This window comes from Talpa occidentalis, unplaced genomic scaffold (genome assembly GCF_014898055.3).
Source record: "Talpa occidentalis isolate TD23 unplaced genomic scaffold, MPIMG_talOcc4v2.1 talOcc4.9, whole genome shotgun sequence".
NCBI lineage: Eukaryota > Metazoa > Chordata > Mammalia > Eulipotyphla > Talpidae > Talpa > Talpa occidentalis.
In genome coordinates, this window is record NW_023605305.1 from 98210557 (window position 1) to 98237270 (window position 26714).

Genomic DNA, 26714 nt, shown 5'->3' on the forward strand with positions numbered 1-26714 from the left:
TTAGTCTTTCCACAGCAAACATTTAAATGTTTGCTCTAAGAGGAATAAATAAAGATTACAAATAGCCTCACATCAGTTCAGATCAGTTTTGCTGCCAAATGAGTTATGTGAAACATTTGGTTTCAGCGCTTTTTGGTTTTCAGAATTGTTAATGAAGGATTGTGGACTGGTATGATTATCTTCATTTTATAGTTTTCGAAACAGATTTAGAGAGATTAATCAACTTGCCCAAGTTGCCTACCTAGTAAGTAATGAAGCATCAAGCACACCTAACAGTTTTATTCTGAACTCTGCTAATCACCACTGTCCTATATGTAGCAGGTAACCACTGCACTTCCATGGAGTTGTCTAGGTTTTCTCCAGGAAGAGAGGGAAACAGGATGACTGAGTATAAAATAACAAGGTGTTTGCTACCGAGACCCTTCCATTCTAACGAACCTATGAATAAATAGTTTGTTCCTTATTCCCAACAGGCTTTCCACTTGATGTTTAACAGGACACTGGATACCAAGTCTTTGACAGCAAAGTGTTTCTGTCCTCACAACTCTGTTTACATTTTTTTTTTATGCTACTGTACATGAATTTCCTGTCCTGGTTCCTTACAGTATTTTCAACTGCTGGCCATTCAGAACCCATCAAGCTGCTTCTCTGGATTTCCTCTCCTGCCTCTCTACTTCATTTCTTTACTAGCTCAAAAAATTATTTGCATCTTTTTCTTTCAAGAGAAGCTTGTATTGTGCTCATTGAGAACTTCTCGATCACTGACTAGTCTACAGATATTCTCTTTTTCATTCCTTTGGGGAACACAGATCATTGAAGCTCTTCTTTCCCATCTGGATGTTAAATTGCAGGTTCCCGGACTTACTTCTGACCAATTGAATCAGGATCTCTGGGGGAGGGGGCCTCGGAGTGGACATTTTCCACAAGTGAGCCACCTGGTACCCAAGTACCAACAGTTCAAGATCAACAGCTCAGAGGTGATGCAGTTCCCAATTGCTCTTCCTGTGGGATTCATTTTCTTACTGGCACAAATGCATACAACTGGTTCTATAAGACCAGTGCCAACTATAAATGCCTGACTTCTAGCCCTTTCAAAGCCTGCTGAAGAAACATTGCTTGGGAAGTTTAATCAATTAGTAAGTGAGGTATACTTAGGGAGGGTATATTCAATATATTAATTGCTTAAAAGAAAACATGACTAATTTGGCTAAATCCTTGTTTCCACCATTAGAGCCTCAATTTCTCTCAATCTTCAAACACTGCATTGTAATTGGTTTCCTCTAAATTTCTACTCTAATTTATTCTAGCCTGACCTCTGAGTGAAAGATTAAGTAGAGTAACAATTGTACTTTCTAAATAAATCTTTCCTGTTTAAAGAAGCAAACTACTTCTAGTGGGTCATTCTAAAAAGGGACTATCACTGCTCCTGTTTTCCCTGTGGCACGAAAACATTGCAAAGAGTAGAATCCTATTCTTTAGCGAATGTAAGCATAATATGAATTATTTTCAAAAACCCTCCTCTTCCCTCTCTGTCCCCAACCCAGCAACACTAGGAAGGAACAATTAGGAAGCCACCTGTACCTTGGATCCAATGTGCTTTGATTCACTATTAGGGATATTAACCTAAAGGGGATAGTCACCTATTGTTTTAGTCATGTCAGCCTGCACCAGAGAATTCAGGAGCACAGATCTATTAGCAGACCATCTGCTTGTTCTTCAACTTAGCTCTGAAAAATGAATCACTAATATAATCACATAGGCAAAATCTTTTTTAAAACAAATAATAATGCCAAAATTATACTTAGGATTTTAATGAAGGCTGGGCTTACCAAAATAAAGTCTGAATCTAGATTCAAACTATCAGAAAAATCAATTTCCACTTATGTCATTGACACAAGTGTCTCCATCATTATCCATCTTTTATTTGAATATGTAAGTTTTGAAATGAGCGTGGAAGTCCTTTAAAGACAAAATGACACAGTGCAATGCAGAGACTTGCATTTCAGCTCACATGGCAACCACTCAAATTTGAGACAATGCTTTTATCGATGGTCATAATCTATCGTGTCAGAAACCATTTACTTGAGACATTTACATGGAATGAGTTAAAGTTATTTGTGAATTTTTTACAATTATGAACAGTCTTAGAATATTGATGGTCATTGATAAAGGCAAGAACACTCAGTGTCTAAATACTGCAGACTCAGTTTATGATAATATGATTAGTTACACTAATAATGCTGCTTAGACACAGTTTTGCTAATTACAATATTATAAATATTAATGCCACCCAGCCTTTCTGTTTGATTGCCACTCATAGAATCATTCATCACGGTATTTTCCTGGAATCTATGCTGTAAAGATTTTCTTTCTTCCTTCCTTTTGTTTTTCATTACTGGACTTGCAATCACACACATTATTCTTCAAGAAGTCTTTCTTTTTTGGTTATTATGAGAAAAACAGTGATTTTTCCCTGAAAATTAGCCAAATATAAGTCAGTTCTATGATGTTTCTCTTATTCTTTCTGAGCCCCTAAATCTGCCAACGAAGGCAGAGCACCCAGGGTTTTTGTTTCTCATTCTTTTTCATGTGACCTGTTTCAAGTTAAGATTCATTTGAATTATTAAATGCTTCCTTAAAGAATCTTTTTATACTTGCCTCTCTCTTTTTTTAAGTTAATTATTGATGTAGTGACAAGCTGAAAAGACTAAGAATTATAATTTTTCCCTCCCCTCATTCAGGACTGAAGAAATGTCTCTGACAATGGTTGTCTATTTAGAATATAACAAAGGAAATACAAAGGCAAAATGCTGAATGTTGTTTTAGAAAAGATTTGCTAAAATCACTGTATTATACAAAATGTAAATGTAGTGTATATTTCTCTGAAAATAGCAGTTAGTGAGAAAGTTGGGACATAACCTTTTGAGCCCAGGTTTAACCACATAGCAGCAGCAGTTACAAAAGATACTGATTAGATTTTAATTTTAAAAAACTTCATCATATTATTCAGGGCTCTAGTGATTTGATTGTCTTGAAAATAGAAAGGTAATGTTATAATTTCCAGAGCTTGTTAAAGAATAAAGAAATCTCCAGCCTCCCACTGGAAAGAATGCCAGTCATCACCACAGTAAGCAAGAACTTGGAGGCACTTTACACTAAAAACTTCAATCCTTTTTTTTTTATATGACCTTGCGTTATATTGGTTTTATAAAGATGTACTCGTAGACCATCACATAGCTGTAATCAAGCCTTCTTCAGAATGATTTTACTGTAGAAATCACTTCCAGCAGGCACTGTAAGTGAGATGGTGGGAGGACAAATAAGAACTGAAATAGAAAGCCAACAAGACGGACTTCTCAAGGACAACACAGGCGAGGACAGCACATACCTTTCCCACGAGTTCAGCAATTCGAGGAACTGGTTTTCCTTTTTGGTGCCTCATGGTAGCTGGACTCTGCCCATCCCAGTCTTGGAGTTCTTCGATGCTTTTCAGATAAAGTAGGGCTTTGAGGCCCGTGCAGTAGTCTTCGATCACAGTGAAATCCTGATTTTGCACAGCACTGCATACCTAGGGAAGACGGAGCAACCAACCAAACATTAAACCAAGAGGTAATTCTCCAAAAAGACTCAATTTTCATTTATCTGACAAAATTTACTGTTTGTGTCAGGCACTGTTGTAGGCATGACACAGCAATCATTGCCTGGGGGTGCAGTGTGGGGAGGGAGGGGCTGCAAATGGGCTCAGAAACTCTTTCAGGGACAATGAATATTTTCATAAACTTAAAGTAGTAAGGTTCACAGGTGTATATACATTACAAAATTTTTCAAATTGTACACTCTATGAGCAGTTTATCACAAGTCAGGTAGACCTCAGTATGACTGTTAAAAATAGGATTCAAGGGGCCTCCCCGGTGGCGCAGCAGTTGAGCGCTGGGTTGCGAAGCTGCCTGCAGCCTCTGCAGCACCGGTTCGATCCCCGGCTGTTCCCCGGCCACCAGAGGAGGGTCCCACATGGCGCGCAGACCTCTCCTGCCGCCCGCTGCTGCCCTCAGCAGTGTACTTCGGTCCTTCTGCCTGCTCTGCTCCCCGCTCTGGCTCTGGTGAATTCTCTCACCCTCCCGCGCCTCTGACTGTACCCAGTGCTTGTATAAATAAATAAATAAACAAATCTAAAAAAAAAAAGGATTCTATCAGGTGAATTTTTAAGGAGGCAAATCTGCCACAACAGAACAAAGTGTAACAGTGTCATCTCCATAGAAAGGGGAGGTTCCATGTTTCCTGCCCCACTTAATAAAGGGTGAGCTGGCTCTGAGGCGAAGCTAGAAAAGACTAGAAGAAGGGTCTGCCTCTCAGAGACAGAAGAGCAGACATGGAGAAATCCATAGAACAGAGAGCCATGAAGAAGTTCTGGGGGACAAGGAAGAAGACATTTGAAAGAGATGTGGGTGAGAGACCCATGGTGCGGCTGACAATGGCAACCTTTATCTTGATTTGTACTTTGATTTTGTTTCTTTCCTTCCAGACTTGCCTGGCCTCTTCTGCTCTTTTCCTATGGGACTCTGTCAGAAGGTGCCTTGGACTATGGCAAGCTTTCGGGCCTCAGTGGCCGTGCTTTGGCTGGGTGTCTACCCCAAGAGGATGGGTAACTATATTCTTTCTCTTCTCTCTACTGAACACTAATTCTCTTACATTTATTTTATACTGACAATATTATACACAAAGAGTTCATATTTCTCTTTTTCTGATAGCAGAACCCATTTATGGGGGTCTGGTGTGCCCTTCTTTCTGCCCAATAACAAAAGGGCCTTTTAATCCTCTCATTTTCCTCCACTGGAATTTAGTACCTAGTAGTAGTTCTTGTATCTGGAGGTGGTCATGCTAGAGTGTTGTTCATTAGTTAATTCAACCACCATTTACCCTTGTCTACATCTTCAGTCACATCTACTCTGGTTCTGCTTCTTGTTCAGTGTATTCCTGATCTTTCCTCTTTTCCTCAAATTTGCCATACACATTGCTTTTCATATAATCTTGCTGCCTAGCAGGCCTTTCCCTGTACATGTGGAACTACCAGTCTTTCCTTAGTCTCATGACAAAAAATACTTTCTCGAGGAGACCTCCACCAGCTCAGAATACATTAAGTCTCCTTTAACTCAGACGTTTTTTACTTAGAACTACAGCATGGCTATTTGATTAACAGCTCACTCCTCAAAAAGACTGATGCTTCAGAAGGGAGGAACCTGTATTAATCTTAGCTGCAATGTTATCCCTAGTGATTAGAGCAGCCTTTGCCACTTATCCTGCCCTCATAAATAAATGCTGAATGAATGGATAATTCAGAAAAAATTTTAATTTTGAGATCATAAGTCATAAAGACACATAAAAAATTCTAGAATTAAGAGGCTGAATCCAAGAAATTAGGATCCTGCTAATAAAAGTATACTTGAGACTGTGTGTTAAAATTTGAGTTAGAACTTAAAGAATCTGGATTCCATGAGTTGATTTTTTTCAAAGATCTTGCTCCCATTTTGACACCACATATGGATTCCAAAGACTGATTTACAACTTCCAGTAGGACCTCTTACCCCAGATGGTTTACCATCACTTCAAATTCAAAATTTACAATGTGGAATTCAGGACTGTTCCTTATCTATGTTCTAAACCAATCCAATGAAGCAGTCGCTGAAACTGAAGTAAGCAAACCACAACTCATTTTTAATCCCTTTTCCCATATGTTAAATTTTTCATATGTATCACTATGCCTGACAATGCTAACCAACAAAGAAAAATCATGTCATATATGAATATGAGGAAATATCTGAAAATAGGAGAATGAATTAGGTTCTCTATCAATATCTCCTAAAGCCTTCTGGATTCCATTAATAAATGTTATTGTTATCCTCATGCCTAACACACTAGCTAATACATAGCTGTTGCTAGGTAGCTTGAGAGAATTTACTGACAACATGCCAATGGTTTCCAGAATAAGGAATTCTAAGTGGGATATGGTAGTGGTTCCATGCTATGTATGTAAAAGGATATATATGGAATTCTGGGAATACAAACATTTAAAAGGAAGGGGAAAAATGATCATGAAGGACACTAAACAAAAGAGATAAAAGACAATATCAAGGGAGATGTCAAGTGCAACATGAAGGCAAATTAACATTAGGGCTGAAAAGTGACCATTGGTGTGGTTATGTCAATGACCAAAGAAAAATTATTTTAATGTAACTACAATTATCTGTGACTCCAATCATTCTATGAACCAAATGTGAATGCTTTTAAAATGATCAAATGGGGCCTCCCTGGTGGCGCAAGGGGTTAAGCACTGCCCTATGAAGCAATCCACAGCATCTGCAGCATGAGTTTGATCCCTAGCCGGCCAGGGAGAAACCCACATGCGAGGCAGATCTATCCTCTCTCACCTGCTGCTCCCCTCAGCAGTATATTTTGTCAGTCTGCTTGTTCTGTTCCCCACTGTCTCCAGTGGATCCTCTCACCCCCTGCATCTCTGGCCTGTGCCCCAGCTTTTGTATGCATAAATAAATAAATCTTTAAAAAAATAAAAAAATAAATAAAATGATCAAATGATTTTCAACCCAAGTATAGCTATTGTTTTGAAAAACCCATACTACTGCTAGATGAACACTGTCAATGAAATACTATTTTATTTACCTTCTAACTTGTATAGTATGAGCAAGAGGCAAACAAAACAAAAATCAAAAACAAAATCCCTGGGCTTCCCCGGTGGCACAGTGGGTTGAACACTGCACTGTGAAGCTGTCTGCAGCCTCTGAAGCATGGGTTCCATTCCCAGCTGTCCAGGGAGAAACCCACATGGTGTGGCAGACCTCTCCTGCCTCGCCCACTGCTCCCCTCAGCAGTGTCTTTGGTCCGTCTGCCTGTTCTGCTCCCTGCTCTCTCTGGTGAATTCTCTTACCCACCCATGCCTCTAACCTGTACCCCAGTTCTTTTATAAATAAATAAATCTTTAAAAAAAATCCCTTCACTTCTTATTCTGATGTGCTGTTACTATAGTGTAGGAAGAAGCATTGAAAAAACAATAAATACAGACAAGAATATTTTATATGAAACCCATTTATACTACATTAAAAAATCTATTTCTCAGAATGAACAATTCAAACATTAATTAGGTCTGTTACAACATTTTAGAGTTCATTTTTTTTTTTAGGACATCTGTAAAGAAGTTCATTATAATTTCCTCTATAAGATTTTTTTTTTAAGTTGTAAAGTCAAATGATGCTGTACTTAATCCTTTTTGTTCACTGAGTTTCTTTTTCTTGTAGTATATATTATATTTATGGCTATACTTTGTAGTCTTATAAACAGCTTACCAAATGAATATAAGAAATCAGATTTTGAAAATCACATCCTGTCACAGCTCATGGGATGTTCATGACTAGTGTAAAACCTTGCTACTAAAAGACAATCTGGGCAGTTTGCAATGTATAAATGGTAAAGTTTAACCTCAGTCTGATTTTTTCTAATGAAGAAATCAAAAAGAACACTCATTCTCTTTATCTAGAAATATGGCACAACTTGTATATGGCAGACTCAACCAAGTAGTGCTGGGTGGATGTGGTGTAATTTAAGATGGTGAAACATGGTTGGATCTAAGGCTGGTAAGACTCACGCTCTCCTAGCCTCTCTTGTGTCATTTAAGCCACATAGCTAGAGTCCCACATAACAGAAACTATAGTGAGGATGTGATGGGAACATAAACCTGAGGAGGGAGGAGAGCCTATAAGATGGAGACTGAATATGGCTGGGAGGAGGTACTGTGCTAGAAACTCTGAATCCACCATCAAACATGGACTGCAGGGGCACATTCCAGAGATGTTTCATCATAAGGCAAATGTCACACTTTTGTGTGACAAATCCTGTAAAGTAGATAATTTCCTAAAGTAGATAATTTCTACTTTCTAATAAGATAAAACATTAATTTTCCTGATAGAATTTCAGATAGTAGGAATTCTTCACAATGATATTTTGCTTAAAATTTTAATACACATATAAACTACCTGAAGACCTCATTCAAATGAGATTCTATAGTGTAAGTTTGAAATGAGATCCAAGATCCTGCATTTGTGATGAGCTCCCAGGAGGTGCTGATGCTGCTGGACCACACTTAGAAGAGCAGATTTTAAGTACCTGTGGGAATGAATCTCACCTTAACCTGAATGGCTCTTTGCAAAGTAAGTTTTTTCCAGATAAATAATTTCTTCTTGATTTTTATTACGTTGCAGCAACATTTTCATGACCCCTTAAAGAAACACTACTTATAATAAGTCACAACTGAAGAAACGAGAGTAATTTCTGATTAAATAGCAATAAGACTAAAGATAAATCTTAGCATGTAAGTTCACTATTGGGAACAGAGCTTTGTCCATGGGGCTTGTTGCTCAGGAAATGGATTTGCTCAGAAAGGTGGCTTGTTCTTGCCTAACCTTTGTACTTCTCTGAGGGCTTAATCTCTATCTCAAAGGTAAATGGCTCCTTTTAAAACTCCAAACATGTAGCTGCTATTCCTAAATGGGTGTATTTTATATGACATCTCTTAATTGTTTGTTTAACAGCTCTGATTAGGACTCTTAATAGCTGTTAACATGTTTGCCTAGTATAATTTGTAAGTTCTTTATGGTGAAGGCTGGTTTATCTTTCTTCACAGCAGGGCATCAGGTGCCATTATAAGGATCATTGCCACCATTAATTATTTCCATAAGCATGACTATCCTTGTAGTAGCTGTTTTAAACAGGGACCCCTAGATTCTCAGCAGGCCCAGCCCTATGCAGCAGCTGAGTAGGTGGTAGCTTCCTGTGTAGCAGGATTTGAGGTGTGCAATAAAGCTCCTCTTGCCACCAAATAATGTAGTCCAGAGGTCTGACACAGTGCCCTGAATTTTCATTTTCAGTGCAGGCACATTTAATCAAAATCTGTCTATGCAAAGCAACTGTACAAATACCTGGGAGGTGACAGTAGGTTGTGGGGTGCAATTCCTTTCTCATTAAATGAGATTAACACATTAATCATAAATTATTTGTGATAATTTACATTTAAAATCTATTTTACGTATGCAATTTTTTCAGCACTGGGAATCAATGTATGAGATAGGCAGACAAGAGCTTAATATGCTTACTTTAGAAATGGAAGGAGTCTGGACTTGAAGAAGTTTTTCTTCAAGTCAAATTTCATGGCTTTTATGCCATATCCAAGAAGTATAGCTTAGAGGTTAAGAGCAATAACATGGAAATCAGGACATTTTAGCTGAGTAAGTATGAGCAACTTTCTTCATTTAAAAATGGACATTCAATACTTAGCACATAGGAAACTAAAAGGGAACATAGTTAAGTACTTAAAACAGTAGCTAGCCCTTAATAAGCTCAATTGGGACCAAAAATAAAGTTCATAATATGAACAAATCTTTAGAGTGTGTATTGGGTAGGATATGAGGATATGCAATTTTTTTTCAAGTGTTTTAAATTTTTTTTAAAGATTTATTTATTTATTTATACAATCACTGGGTATAGTCAGAAGCACAGAAGGGTGAGAGAATTCACCAGAGCCAGAGCGGGGAGCAGAGCAGGCAGAAGGACTGAAGTACACTGCTGAGGGGAGCAGCGGGCAGCAGGAGGGTCTGCTTGCCATGTGGGACCCTCCTCTGGTGGCCGGGAGCAGCCGGATATCGAACCGACACTGCAGAAGCTGCAGGCAGCTTCGCAACCCAGCGCTCAACCGCTGCGCCACCGGGGAGGCCCGGGTATACAATTTTGAGTCTAATACTTTTTCATTCTAAATCAGTAAGAGAAGGTCTTGGATCTCACTTTTATTTGCATTAAGTAATGATCTCAAAAATAACCGGTCTTTTTGGAGGACTTGTCTGAGACCCAGCCCTGTCATAGCAGCTGTGTGATTGAGCTTGGTCAAGTCACCTTTTGAGTACCCTCTCCCTCATCCCAACTTGAAAAATGTGGACAGTAATATACAATTTATTGTTGTGAAGATTAAATTACATCAGATAGGTGGAAATGAAAAAGTCCAGACAGACAGAATGTTACTAAACTTCCTGATTATTATGAGGCAATCTAAAACTTAAAACATTTAGTGGAGTTCAAAATGAAATGTTTTGCTTGTAAAGAAAAGGCCAACTTCCTTGAAACATAAAAGATAATTTACTAAGAAACCAGCCAATAAAATTCAAATTGGAGCAAAAATACTAACCCCAGGTAGATAACTAGGTAAAGGGATGTTCTACAGAAGCAGAACTCCGTGGGGTTATAAACTTTTGTGTCAGAAAGCAGCATATCCTTCAAACAATATTTTAAAACATGGCAAGGAGTTAAAATATGATCTTGAGCTATGAGACAAATCAAATTAACTCATGATCATAACTGTCCCTTTCATTTTCATCACATGGGTGGACAAATTCTACCCCAGATTTTAGAAATGTGTGCCTCCAGGTTACATACAAACAATATATATATATATGTTTATAATTTAAGTCTAAAGTAGACTCAACAACTCTGTAGATTAGTAAAATGATTAGGGAAGAGTAACTATATTTAAACAAAAGTGGAAATCGTGCAGTGATCGTCATGTTCCAAATTTCACTAAAAACAAGTCTGATGTAACCAGAAGATGAGAAGACCCAGAGTCTTCCCACAAACACGGTCCATAGATGAAACACGGAATAAGGGGATTTATCATAGGAAAAGAAAAAGAAAAAAATAGATCCTATGATGTCCCCTTACTCATCTATTTTGATAAAGGGTTAAACTATGTAAACAACCAAACATCTGCAATATTTTACTTAGTCCATACTAGTTTTTATAGATTGCCACCAAAAAGTAAAAACTAACTAATAGTGACTTACTATTTTCCAAGCAGACAAATAAAAAGGAACTTTGACTTTTTTCACATTGGGCTCCTTATTTCACAGGCTAGGAGTCCAGAAAGGCTAAATGATTTGTCTGTGGGCACACCGAGAGCTGGAGGCAGTGGCCTCCCTAAATGAGCTGAAGCTCTATCTGCTCTAGACTTGCCTCTCAAGTCTCCTCTTAATCTGTGCAGACAGCAATTATGAGAGGAAGAGAGAGCTGATGCTACGAATTGCTTAATAAGTAAGAAAACCAAAACTAAGCAATGAATGTTATGCCTCAACTCAAAACACGAGTAAGTGGCAGAGTGACTGCTGAGACCTAGATCATCTGATTTCTGTTCTTCTATCTGTAAATTTCAAATTTGATAAATCTTACATTATTAAATAAGGGCACATTTATAATTTTCCTAAGAAGTTCATAGGATTTCAAATGTATTATTTAATGAATAATGGCAGAAATTCACAGATATTTTGAAAGTAGGGTCTTACGAACAACATGGACAATTGAAGACTTACAAATGAAACTAGAAAACAGATGACTGCTGTCACTGGATAGAAATGCAATTTCTAATTCCACCTGTCCACACCCACTGACTAAAAAAAAGGCTGTTTTTGTGATGATGACATGGAATCAGAAATTCCTCAATGAATGGAGGTGTGACCAGTATAGACAAACAGTATAAAACTACATTGTATTTTTAGAACATGTACAATACAGATTAAAGTAATAATTTAGAAAAACAATATCCCCCTTTGTGTTTCTAGTGCTATATAAACACAGCACTGCTTACTAGAACTCATGAATAAAACACCTAAATTAAAATTTTGTAAAGATGTAGGTGAAGAGACAACCTCCAGAGATACATAGTACATAGGGAACTAGACAGGGATATATTTGTATATCCACATAAAACCACAAATCTTAGTTGTTCTATCATATTAGTTTCCATTTGTGGGAGCTGTACAACATCAAAGTCATGATGTCCCTATATATTGCATTTAGCAGTAATGTAACGGACTACGTGAAGAAATCAAAGTGAGTGTTTCTAAGTAGTTTCCCGGCAATTGAGACAGCAGGCTCTTTCATCTGCTCTGTAACTGTGGCAGTGCATTGATTTAAACTCCTTCTGAGATCTCAAATGCTTTTATACTCTTAGGTCTCTCAAAGCAGCTTTTTTCCCCCAAGTGATAAAATTCTAGCATTCAGCAGAATACCATCTTGTTTTCCCCAAAAGGAGCGGGCTTAATTCAGCTTTGCGACTAAACTGCACAGGATCACTAAGTAAAATAGCTGTCCAAATGCCAGCCTATTAAGAAATCTGGCTTTGAGTTCAGTTTTCTATGTTCTGACCAAAGAAAATTGGGTTGGAGGAAAAAAGAACAACAAACAAATAGCCCCACAGATGTTGTTTTTCAAAGGTTCAGTTCATAAAAACTTGGATAAGCAGTGAATAAGCAGTTCTGCTTACTAATTTTTTTTCTTTAATTGCTACTCATTGGTAAATTTTAAGGGTACAGGCTTAGCTTTTGTTTTGTGTAGTATATATATCATTGTCACTCCTATTACTTATCCTCTTATTTTACCTTTAAATTATATATTATCTGATAAATTCTGAGTATCTGAATACCCCCCTTTCACAAATCAAGGAGGGATTTTATGGCGCTTGAAGCCTGTTTATCAAAGTCCATCTGTGGCCATTACCTGATTAATTTCTTAATCCAAATTGAGCTAAAACAGACTAAAGAGAATCAAATATGTCCAACATATTTTGATATGGGATTCAAATGATTTGATTCTAGGATTCAAATGATATTTTGTCAGTGAGAATGTAAGCATCAACTCTCTAAGTATTTCTCAAAAGAGGCGTAAGTGAAGAGTCCTCCTGTTTCACTGTACTCAGGACAGCATTTCTGGGACTGATCCTGTATGTTGTACCTTGCTGAGACACAAGTTGCCTGAAGATGCCCTGCTGGTGAGATTGCCTCTGTCCTCTTCTTCATATCTGTTTGCTACAAGGTCAGCTCCAACTGGCTTCGGCTCTCAATGACTTGAACCAAGAAATGATAATAAAGAAGATCCATACAGACTGCCATAGCATCTCTGTCTGCCTTTTATGAGGGGCTGGAGATAAAATGTGCACAACTAGGTACAAAGTAAAGTGATTGCCATTCTGCCTCTTGAAAGACATTGCTACCGATGGTGCAGCATCCCTGCAGATTTACTTAGACTGAGGCAAGACCTGGCATCCTCTACATATCAGGCTCTGATGTGATCTACTCTTTGGTTTGGGCCATGGCTGCAGTTTGAGGAAGTCTGACCACTTTGCATCAGAGGCAGTAGGATTTTTCTACCAAAATAGATTCTCACCATCCTGGGCTATTACTGTGGTAGAGCATTAGTTACCACACTAATTTTCAATTACTCTGCAGTAACACAGGTGGTGGTCCACGAGGGTGCACGGAGCACTGTGCAAGCTCAGCACCTCCTACTGTAAAAGTGGGGGGAGAAAAAGAAACTAAACATTCAAACAATAGCTGTCGGATGACTAAAATCCATAATTTTAGGCAATCTCTCTTTTTAACAGTCAACACAGCTGGGAAAACTTGATTTGCAATATCATTTACTAAAATACCACATGGGGTTTGAATGACAGAAGGAAAATAAGCCGAAATGCCCGGAGAGAAAAGTCTGCTGGGCAAATTGACCCATGGAAATTTCTTTCTGAACTTTGAAGATGGATAAAAGTATGTGGCTATACATATACAGCAACAGAAGCAGATATGCAATGTCCCAAAGGAGGACTTTTTGCTTCCATTAAAAAAATGTGGCTAATATGGAAAAACTTCTCCAATAACACCATTCTCTTCTTAATTCAAAGCACACACTACTCAGAAGTTTATTTGATGATTCTAATATTGATAAAAACACAAATTTGTGAGAGAAGTGTGTGTCTGTTTTTAGTGAGTCAATAATTTCGACTGAGTTGCTAATATAGTCTGGGACACAAAAGTTAGTCAAAGTTCAGCTGATTAAGAGTGAATAATCTAAGAGTTAAGTGCTATGGAAAAAAGGTTTATCAAAGTTCAAACTAATAAACTGAATGTACATCAAATCTATGGAGAACAAGAGGATCAAAGCCAAAAGGTTTGTATTTTTAAAATGCAGTAAAAAAAAAAATCAGTCTTGCTCTTTATTCCTGTGCTCTATAGGTAGAAAATAGAAGCTTACAAAGTTTGTGATTCTGTGAGAAAACTGGGGGAATAAGTTGTATATTGGGTGTTTCTTTAAAAAAAAATACAGGAAGACCCAGAACCTAGCAGTGCCTGGTATTTTATTTCCAAAGATGGTTTGCTGGAAGACAGTTACAGATGAATGAATGCAATGGCCAAAAAAGCTGCTTTATGTTTACATTTCTCACTGAAAAGAGCACATATTTCATGATTGGTGAATATGATTATTAACTTGAAAAAAGATTATAAACACTAATAAAAGCTCCAGGCTGAGGGTCACAGGAGAACACTTAGAGGTGACCATATAATTTACCATCCAAAATGTGATATATGAACAGAAACTATTAGTGAAGATACAAGGACAATCAGCATAAACTGACACTGTCCTAGACAAATTTAGATATATGAGTCTTTTACTCATTTGAGTCTCTATTTTAAGATTGGAAAGATGTTTTCTTTTATCCTCATGGACTTGTTCTAAAATGCTGTCACTCTTGGTTGGCTTCACATTCTGGTAGTTAAGGTACTTATATCAACGTAAGGCCTCAGGACATCAGCACTGGATTGAGTTCACATGGCTTTTATTGCTTAGGTGGGATTTTAAAATCTTGGACATCTGACCTGATCCAGATCACCCCAGGTTTAAAGGGTCTCCTTTGGCTTTCAAGGGTCTTCTGGCATAAGAGGAGCTCAGGAAGGGTAAGAAAGACAAAAGATTGCCCCCAACTCTGATTTCTGTAAACTGGAATAAGTTATCCTGAAGGTGGAAACATACTTAACAGTCTGTTGTGTTATCACTGTCATTCTTTTGTTTTACCCAAAATTCCATTATGCTTACTACACCTTGACTGAAATTTATTTAGTTGTTATTATGTTCTTCTTCCTTTTTTTTTAAGATTTATTTATTTATTTATACAAGCACTGGGTAGTCAGAAGCATGGGAGGGTGAGAGAATTCACCAGAGCCAGAGCAGGGAGCAGAACAGGCAGACTGATGAAACATACTGCTGAGGGGAGCAGTGGGTGTGGCAGGAAAGGTCTGCAGGCCATGTGGGACCCTTGCCCAGTGGCCGGGGATAGAACTGGCACTTTAGAGGCTGTGGGCAGCTTCGTGCCCAACGCTCAACCGCTGTGCCACCAGGGGAGGCCCATAGTTATTAAGTTCTAAGCACAGTGCTATGATCATATGTAGCACCTCATTTAAATCTCACAATAATACCACGAGCTAAATGTTATTATTTTCTTTAATTACCAAATGTCTAAACAGAGGGTCAGAGATTAAAAGCCTTGACTAAGATCATCCATCTAATAAACAGCAGAGCAAGGGTTCAAATTCTGGGTCAATATGCCCCCAGGGTCCTTTCTCATAACCACTGTGCAATCCTGCTTTTCAGTTTAAACCAATACCTGGCTCTCATGTGAAAATGAGGGTAAATCAATTTCTCTCTGACTGAATTCGTGTGAGATTTTACCAAAGGAAAGGATAATGAAGCATTTAGTTCAGTGCCTTAAACGGATTTTTGGCAGTTATTATTGTCTGGGTCTCATTCTCCAGCATTCAGAGAGAAGACAAGGACTGCATCTGTTTTGTTCATCACCTTCACATCCAGTGTTTAGCACCTAGAACCATACTTGGTATATGATTTGTTCAAAAGAATGAATGAATGAAGCAAGATAACGGTATCGTCATAGTACCATTCAATGACAAGCACAGCTCACTCTCATTTCCTGTCAAGAATATATTTTTCTTTCCCTCCACTTATACAAATATGTAAAATTCAGAATTCACACCAATCAACCAGAAAATACTTTTTATCTCATTTTCACTGCATTTAGAGGCTGTATCACTCATTGTACCACTTAAGCATTACTTTTTTTATGTGTTATTACTTAATTCTTTGGGTCTACCACTGTTTTTCCAGGATGCAAAGAAGCAGCTATACTTCTTCAGCAATCTTCTAGATACTCAGAGTTCTGTTTGTCACCACCCTAGTTGACAGAGGCTGTACATGGATCATGGCTCATCTAGTGTTTCTAGTTTGGATATCTGCATCTTGACAGCAGCTGTCATTTGGATTTTTCTCTTCTGGCCACCCCCTTGAATAACAACCGAGGAAATATGTAAGTCAGAATGATTATATTTAACAATGATTGAGCTATAGTATCAAGTCCAATATAAGCAATGTTCTAAACTTAAACTTAATTTTCACACATATGTGTATATATGTTAAATTTTTATATATATAGCAGTCTTAATTCTAGCTGCCATGAAGAAGAGATAGAGTAAGAGGGAAGCTAAGCAAAAAGCTCTATCTGCTCTGGTGTATGAATCCACTTACTTCATTTTTCAGTTTCTTCACCACATATTCAGGTGAGAGTATCTGTTTCATTGGCTCAGGACCAATATTTTCACCTTAATGTTCAATTATTCAAAGTTCAGATCTTTTGAAAGTTTAGAACTTTATCAACTTATTCTACATTGTTTAAGATTAATGAGCAACTTATTATTGGACTTATTTTTGGACAGATTTGTGCAGATACTTGCATTTAAAATAATCTGCTCTCCTCTCATATATCTACTGCAGAACTGCTGCATATGCCTGGTAGAGGTCTTCTCTCCTTGCTGAGATATAGGCAGGAGTGTTTAATAGATTGCTCAGGATTTAAACCATAGGAGAGAGGCACTAATTTATGAACCAGTTCTCTGGCCTCTTATTCTACTACTAAGGGAAACTTCTAACTGCAGTAGCTTGGGGTTATGCTGCGGTCTTACATCTCTCAGAATGAACCTTCCTCCAAAAACTGCTGTAAGAACTCAATGAGAAAAGAATTACTAAGTACTATTACCAAGAAGGTTTTCTTGGTATATGTGTGATACAGTGGGTCTCTTTTGGAGGTAAGAACAACTATTCAAGTTCTTAATTGTGCATCTTAATGTGAGACTAGTGCCATTTGAGAGTTTTTTTCCCCATAGTGATTCATTCCAAGATAAGTTGTTACTTGCGACCCAGGACTAAAATGATCACATCTATGTTGTAAATAATTAGCTTATCACACACAGATGAACATATAAACAGAATGTTGAGACCAAGAAATGAGTGCATTTTAAAGGACCATAAGCTAAAATCTGATTATTGTCCCTCTCCCATAAGGCAATATACCATAGGCTTTAAATCAATCACTTAATATGAATTATAATTAAATATAAATTAGAATATGAATATGAATTCAAGAAAAAAGACAAATGCAGATAAAAATTAATTTTATGTGTTTCACATTTTAATCTTGTCTATAAAAATGTCACACTGTAAATTAAACTATTGTTTATTTTCTGAAGCTGTTATAAGGAGTGTTACCTAATTATAGAATACTCTAACATGCAATGCAACTAGCTTGCTTTCTTTTTTTAAAAAAACTATCTAGATTACTCACATTTAATTTGTATGTTTTAGAGATATCAGATCCTATGAATATGCATTATTCTGAATTTAGTTGTGTGAGACCAGGTATGTGTATTTGGCCATATGGAACTCAACAGGGACTAAAGTGATTTTTAGCTTGCATCATTGTTTTCAGGTCCAATCATGAGTCATGGAACTTTCTCTCACCTCATATACATTATTACATCTAGTGACATCAGGATGGAGTTAATATCCATGATGCAGTGATTGATTTAGGGAGATGATAATTAGATTATGGCTCATGCCCTTAAAGCATGACAACTGAAATCCTATCATTTTCCACATGAGAAAATATGCTAAATATTATAATATCTGACATGTCTATCACTGTGGGATTAATCCAGCTATCTGAAACAGAGGTTTGATATTTTGATCCATAGACATATTATCTTCTTTTGTCTTACAAACACAGCATAATTGATTTAGGGATAATGAAGGTTGATATTTGCATGCCTAAAATTTTAGTTCTAGGAGGTTTTTATGTCCTTTTGGTTCAGATCTGTCAGCCAAACAAAAGAAGCTAACAGCAATCATTGTCTTTCTTTCCTCTGATTTTGTGGAGCAGGATCAGTGAACAGGATAATAGAGGTGTTTAACTAGCAACATTCATATTTCAAGCCAGGAAAATTTGGTTTGAAAGTTTTCAAAAGACTTATGAGTAACAAAAACAGAAATGTATGTGACCATTTAAATACAACAGAGAAACCATATTTTCCAATATTTGAAAAAAGATGGAAAAATAGATGAGCCGGTTTGTAAGGCTAATAATTCATTTAAGATTTTTTTCCCTTTTAAAAGAAATGTTTCCAGACCTTTTATCTACTTCATCTAAAAATATACATTTGATGCAAATTTTATTTTAATCTTCTAGCACTTAGGATCTTTAAAATCCAGCTTCAGGAATATACCTCTGAGAATAAGGGATTACTGAATCTGGTCTCTGAACTATTCAAAATTTAGTTAATATTATTGCTTACTTCTAAACATTCACTGATCTTGACATTCATCCAGTAATTGATATCTAAGCACCCTTCTACAAACATGTACCCATGTACCTACTATGTACTTAACAATCTTCTAGTCACTGTAAGACAGTCATAAGAAGTGGAAAGGAATACATATCCTGGGAGTCAAGATATACATTCCTATATGATTGCTTTTTATAACTGTACCTGGTTCCTATTGGACATTCAATAACTATTTGTTGGATGAATGAATATTATGACTCTCAGGTAACACTGCTGAGTAAGAACCTCATGACTGACACTCAGAAAGTTGTTAGTTACTGAGACATCGTCAAAGCCAATCTCTCCCTTATCTGTTTAACTTTTCCTAATATGTATGTAGTTTTAAAAATTAAAATACTAGAAGATAGATATATACCATATTACTAATATGGGGACTATAAAATAACTAAATTAATAGATAAAGTCAAGCTGAAAAACCCTTGACTACAAAACTAAAGGACCAAAGGGGTGGGGGTAAGGGAAGAACAAAGAGGGTTTATGGTGGTGGATTATAGGTGAGTTGGTGTTGGGTGCACTACGGTGGTAATACTTGACAGAGGCACTCCAATATTACCTCAGTTAAAAATAAATAAAAAATAAAAATAGGTATCAATATACTATTAAAAATGAAAAAAATTGAGACAAGCAATATTAATATAAAACAATGTAGAATTCAAAGAAGCACACTCTAATATAAAGGTTTTTTAAAAATATGCTAAAATAATTAAAATATTTGCATCAAAAATGAGCTTGTATATACCAAGACTGACCAGTGCTTATTTGTAAGAACATACTCTAATTTTAACACTACAATGCATGGAATACATGCATGGAATGCATGGAATACATTTGAAAAATCAAGAAAAGTCTCTACTAAAGATGCCTTAATTGGGCAGGCTTACACAAATATACTTACTCTTAAATTTGGCAGGGTTAATAAGTATTTTTTTTTTTTGTGGGACCCTCGCCGATGGCTGGGAACAAACCAGCGCTGCAGAGGCTGCGGGCAGCCTGGCAGCCCAGCGCTCAACCGCTGCGCCACCAGGGGAAGACCAGTATTTTTTAATCTGATTATATTGAAGGTATTAATGATAGTATAAATATTAATGGATCCTTCAAAAAGATATTATGTCATTTTCCATTAAGGCTAAAGAAATAAAGCTTATAAACATTACTGCTATCCCCCTAATTTACCTTTCAGGTTTTCACTATAAATCACTCTTTCAAACCTTTAGCACTTAAGACCATTTTTACCTATTGTCCTTTAGCTGTTTATCTATAAGGACATGGGTTTTTATTTTTATTTATTTGTTACTGAGGTATCATTGTTTTACAAAGTTGTTTGTGATTTGGAAGGACAGGATCTCCAAAACCCCCATAGTCCATTGTGCTCCCTTAAAATAGCATCATTACAGTATAATTTAATGCCATAAAATTTTGTCCATTATAAATGTGCATATTGGAGGTTTTTAAGTGAACTTAGACAGTTGGACAATCCCCTCCATAATCCAGTTTTAATAGCCACCCCCCAAAAGTTTCCCTGTGCCCTTTCATAGCTACTCCAATACCTGCTTCCCCAAGGGAACTACCGTTTGTGTTGTGTCTTCATATATTTGCTACTTCCAATCATTTCATATAAAAGGAATTACACAGCAAAAATATTATAGTCTTTCAAATCTGCTTGCCTTCACTTAGCATAATACCTGTTACATATGTTAAAACAACTTATGCTGTTAAGATATCTGACCATTTTGTTGCTGAATACTATTCCATTGTATGGATATACCACCTTATGCTGATCCATTCATTAACTGATGGGAATACAGATTACATTCAGTTTTTGTATATAAGGAACAAAGCTGCTATGACTACCTAAGTACAATGTTCTTAATATCTTGGGTAGCTATTTAGGAGTAATAAAATTGGATGCCATTTTCACTTCAGACACTACTACATACGGTCATAAGCAAAGATAATAAGGACAATATGAATATAATACTTGACTGTGTCTGTGATAAAGTTTTCTCTGTTTATAAAATTTTGTGCTTCTGCAAAAAATAACACAAATATATTCTCTATAGCTTTAAAAAGCAGTAGGGTGAATGGATAAAAGGCATATGGAGGTAGTTTTCCACAACACGAGGCAGAAGTTGCTTATAATTTTAAATGGATAAGTTGTAAGGCAACATGTTATCTGTTCCTATGAATAAAGATGCTTGCTAAGCTGAAGTGTATAGGAGATCAGTATCCTGGATGAAGGAGCACAGTGGGTCACACCATGGGGTACAGAAGCAGGCTTTCACAGGGTAGTAACACCCAGGAGGGTGGGAAAGTTAACTCTCCAGGATGAACTTCAACTAATAGGAGAGGGAAGAAAATCCTTCTGTAAAGGATTATCTCAAGGCACTATTTTCTACCTAGTCTAGCTGGAATGTTCTTATAGCCATTTGTGTCTTTGCAGTTGTGAAGCAGTAACCAACTTAGCAGTGCATCACCGCATATTCAAATTCCATCTTTCTCAGTTTCACTTCTATTTTCTGTTACTCTACCCTCTAGATTTTATTTTCCAATAAAATATTAGCATTTCATCCTTTCCTTGGTCTCAGCTTTTAGTCTCTCTGGGCTATAAGATATATACTGGTCAAATGAAGCATACAGGGTTGTAAATTTTGGTTTAAAAGTCTTTGTCAATGCATAAAAATACTAGGGGATGATAATAACTAATATCTTATATCCATAGGATATTCTGTTACAACTGCTTTATGTAAAGTACTTTACATATAACATTTAATCCTCAACACTATCCTAGGAGACAGGTGTTGTTATTGTCCCCACACTACAGATATCAAAGTGGAAGTATAAAAAGTTCACACATCTAATAAGGCCAAGATCATACAGCTAATGAATAGCAGAGATAGGATTTCATCCCAAGAAATCTGATGCATTTACATTTGTGTTGGAGCATTTATCAGTAAAGTGGAGTCCACTAAGATTTCCTTTGCCTAATAGGAGGTTGATAGAGCAGACCACACTTTTACAACTAGACAATGGTCTCTAGAGAACTGAGGTCCACATGCTTTTCAGAAAGTGTGATAATTAGAGTATCCACCTCTCTTCTGGGCTAGGTGGCTTACATGACATCACAAAACACACACTTAGCTGAACCAGTCTCTTATAGCTTTCCTTGTAAAGAATTATAAAAGGTTTACTTTATGTTTATTCAGACCATTTGTACTTTCACCTTGAGTCATTTTTACACACCATCAAATAGTGCATCTTATATTTATCCTGTACACAAACAGATATGCCCATGCTCAGGCTCAGTCTGCCCTGTTATGTGACTATTTGGAGCTACCTGACAAAGGTGTGGGGTAAGGATACTTATGATTGAAAGTGACCTCTACATTCCTCTTGCCTTTCTGTTGCTCTATTTAAAATAATGACTACCGAATCTATTTCAGCAAAAGGTCATTTGTGTCAATGGACAGAACACAGAGGATCAGATCACCTGCAGTAATTGCAAATTAATGCTCTCCTGGTAATGCATTAACTACACACTATCGATCTACAATTGAATCATAGAGGCTACTGAGAAGTGATTTTACTTTCCTATTTTTTTGTGGGCTTTTATTGCTTTTTCCATAATGCATTTTTCTTTCAACTAGAATTTTCTCTAATTGTCTCCATTTTTAATTTCCCACAGTGAGATGGCTTCTAACTTGTAATTAGAATCTTGTAAAAATTCATATCTGCGTCTCAAAAGCCTTTTAGAAATCAACCAAACTGTAACTTTGATGCCATAAACTTTATACACGATGCCCAGATACAGATTTCTACAGAGTCCAGCTCTTGAGTAATTTTTTTTTTTTAACTTAGATAAAACAGAAATCCATTTGGTGCTCTATCCAAAATTGCAATTTGTTGAATAGTCTGCAGTAACATTCAAGTTTTCCCTAAAAGCATTTTATTTCAGAACACTGATGATGTTACTGTCTTTCTGGATCAAACTTTTAACATGTAAGTAAACAGCTATTTTAGATAGATATTTTCTTTGAAGAGTATAGGTGAGAGATGGATGGAAACACATCAGTAATTATTTAAACACACTTGCACAGAATATTTATGACAAAAAGCCCCAACTTTGTTTGTGCCACCCTCTTAATTGACAAATATTATTTTATTAGGTGGAACTGAGCATAGTTTGTGTTTCACTGCTGAACTTGATCATGCCCCTAGTCTAGACAGAGGTCATCTTATCTAAGCCTGGTTTCTGAATTGCAAGTTAAGAAGTCATTTGAAATGGAAAGATATTCTGACATCAATTTCCTTTACAACATCTTACAAACCATAAACATTGATTTTCTAAATTTCTAAATGGAGACATAGTTGTGATTTCTAATAAAGGTTTTGTAAAATGCTTTAAAGCCTGTAAGAACTTTGGTATTTTACTACAATTTTTCTCATAATCATTATTTGTGTCAAGTCACAATTAAAACTACAAAAATAAATTTGCACCCAAATTGTTTGCTTTATTCTTTTTCCCTCAGTAAGTCATTATCATCAGTACCAAGAAAACCTTTAATAAATGTCAGTTGCTTGAGTAGAATTACAGAATCCTGGTACTCTTTCTTCTAGGAGTTTATAATTAGAGGAAGATACAATCAGCGTTGATACTTATTTTACAACCAATTTAGAGCTGAACCAGGATGCTGGAGGCTCCCTGATGTGCCAGGCATTGTTTGATAGTAAGAAGAATGACAGGACCAGGGGGGCTGGATTAGAAGGAAGATACTCCAGGGACTGCGACTGTGAATTGTGATACTCCTTTTAACACATTAAATATTATTTCTCCCGTACAAAAACCCAATGAGACATGTACTATACCTTTTCATTTACTGATGAATAAGCCAATGTTTATGGGATTAAACAATTAGCCCAAATTCACCACCTACTAAATGGCGAGAAGCTGAGGAAAGGACTGTGGAACTTCAAGTTCTTTCAACTACCATACTAGATGTGGCAATAGAACTACATCTGGGCATGTAACAATGGCAGACAAGCACTCCCAAAAATCTTAAGGGCTAGAATGAATGGAGGATTTTGCCAATTACTAGGGACCAGCACAGAGTTTCTCAAATGAATGCATTAAGAGCAAGGAACATTGGTTTACAATACAGACAAAACAAAATAGAACATTAATTGACTATATAGACAAAACCATGTATTAGCAATGATAGAGAAACATAAGGGAAAACTCCAGTTTCAATTTTACTTCACTAAGAAGAGATACCCCTAGCCTTTATTAAGCAGCTCTCGGAGCTCAGTTATATTTTTAGTTCAGAGCCACAGGCATTCTGTAGGGCAGCTACTGTCTAACTGTGTCTTCTCCCTTCTTCTCTTTGCTATTCTACCTCATCCTTAGTCACATCCTAGATCCAGATCAGAAAGTGAATAAATAAATCTTCATATTTTTCAATCTTTGAAGATGGCTAGAAATAGGATCTTTTCAAATATACTCAATAAGAAATGCACTAGGAAGGAAATCAGGAGTATCTCAATAGGAAAAGAAAAACTAGAGAAAAGTCACAATGCACAACATCTAAATTAATGACTGGCTCATTCAAAGGTAACCTCACAGACTCCAGTATATCAGGACTACATTGTGGAGATGACTGAACATGAACTGATTATAAATAGACTTGTACACACTCACACATAGGTGTCAGGGGGATAAAGGATTCTAAGGTTTAATTTGTTACGATTGCAAAGAGATACTGCTATTCTAAAAGGTAACAACATGCATATACACACAAAAAATCAAAACAACCAATCACAAAACAGTCTGGAAAATTATCTAAATATGTTTTGTACCCATTAGAATAAGGGTACAATCATAAGGCAGCGAGAAGTCATTTAAAAATCAGAGTAGTCATTACCCAGGAGCTTCATTATTATAATAAGATAATAATTCAGTGTCATTTCAAAAATGTAATTAAGGAAAGTAATAAATAATTGGGACAGCATACACAGTGCAAAATAGTGGGGTGCAAAACTGAGTGTCATGATTGGAAACTCTTAGGGAGTCAACTGTGAAATGTCTACTTGTGATCTGTATTTTCTTTTTTTCTTGCAAATGAACTTTTCAGAATAACATAAACAATCTATTCTGATCTAAACCCTTGGGGGGAAAATTCACATATATTAAGCAAAAGATAAAACTGAACAATTCTGACAAAGGGATTTATGTTAGTCTGATTTTTAATATTTAATAGTGTCTTTCTTTGTATAGAAAGTTGATGATAATGCTCTACCATTAACAGAACATATACTTGGAAATATGTTTTCTCTAGAAGTGACAGATTTGTGTGGTACATTTTTGGGCCATTGTCCTTGGGAAGAGGCAAAAAATATTTGCAAGGCAGCTAGCCAAAGACCTGGAAGACTGTCATAGTCCTAGGAGAAAGGTGAAATGAAGCCATGGAGGATAGAAATGAGAGGTGAACAATATTCTGTGGAAGATTCAAATAGAAAGGGCCCACTGGATACTCACTCCCTGATCAGAGGAGAGTGAGAAGGATGTGAAAATGTAGACCTTGTCACTCTTCAGCACTCCCCATTGTGCATGAAATAACATGTGTGGTCTTTATCATGGACTGCAGTACTCCCACAAGACCTACCTCTGCTTGTGACTGACTGCACCTTCACCCCCTATCATCCTTGCCAGTCCTGACACAGGAGGCCCAGACTGCTGTTATCCTTGAGACCTAGACCCTTATGTTATGTTCCTGCCCTTTCTTGTGCCAGGGTAACATTGTTCTCCCAGACCTCTGCATGTCTCAATTTTTTTCACTCATTTAAGTCTAGACTCAATTATCTTACCATTTCTCTGAGAGCATGTCCAGTGTACAAAAGCTCTGAGAGTATTCTTAGCTGTCTGAGAACACCTTGTATCCTTGGGCTAGAACTGCACCTGCACCTAGTGGGCATACTCCAGGTGATGAAGAAGATACTGTCCAATGAGAGTTCACCAGGGACATCATTTCTCTTTCTTTAGACATATTTCTGATGCAAGTAAAATCAGAGCAACTTTTTTCTTGGAATCTATATTAATATATGGATATTTTCGGATCTATTATCAAGCAAATCCTTTTATGGTTTTCCATAAAATCTTTTCTTTGGCATTTTCTTCATTTTAGACATATAATTAAGTTTTGGAACCAAAGAAAGGTACATTCTTTCAATCAATAATCAGCTTCATCTTATATTGTATCAATCAAGTAGGCATCGGTCGCTTTACCTTAATCTACCCTGTAAATTTACTCTTTATGTTTTATGTTACTTAGGATTATGATCAACTAGATTTCTCTTTCCCTCAAGCAGAATTTAGGAGCCCTGGAGTAGACAGTCAGGATTTCCTTTACTCAACACAAATGATCATATTTCAAATAATTTTGGAAACGAAAGAAGTCAGGCATAAATTATTTAGTAAAGGACAAGCAGTTCACCTGCAAAATTATAAGACTGGGGTAAACTATAAACAGGTGTAATTACAGAACTGAGAATGAATCATCAGTTAATAAGATAAGGACAGAGCAAGCAGTCATATTTGTTATGATGAATTTCTCTTGTATTTGGAAGCATAATTCTTGAACACAATAACAGGAGATGACAGGAGATTCAAAGACAAACATGGAGTAGAAATTAGGAAACATGGTTTCTAGTCCTACTGTGTAGCCAAATGATGAAATAAACTCAAGGAAATTACAAATTTTCAAATCTGTAAAATGGGTATAAAGTGAACACTAATAAACCAATAGCTTTGTACAAGTCACATGAACTGAGAAATGGTTTTTGAAAAAGAACAGGTTTTTTTTTATCAGATCATTAATATTCTTTATATTTGCAATGGCCTTGAACTAAGTCTCTATGCAGTCTAGATTCTGAACCCTAACTTAATACCAGAGTCGATAAAACATTCAGGTGGATTTAAAAACAAATATCAATTACATACATCCAAATGAGTATGACCTTTTCAAAATAATCACCTTGGTTGATGTTGACGCTGCTCAGAGTAATTTTGTAATATTTCTTTCTAAACTGTTTATTAAAGTCAGTTAT

The 26714-nt window shown here is 36.6% G+C and overlaps 1 protein-coding gene across 1 annotated transcript in view; it reads right to left on the reverse strand.

The window, feature by feature from the left end:
- Window positions 1-26714, reverse strand: part of DPYD (dihydropyrimidine dehydrogenase) — a 743206-nt gene that overhangs the window by 107848 nt on the left and 608644 nt on the right. Inside the window, exon 20 of the mRNA XM_037498291.2 lies at window positions 3389-3568. Coding sequence (XP_037354188.1) covers window positions 3389-3568 — 180 coding nt within the window. The remainder of the gene's footprint in view (window positions 1-3388; window positions 3569-26714) is intronic.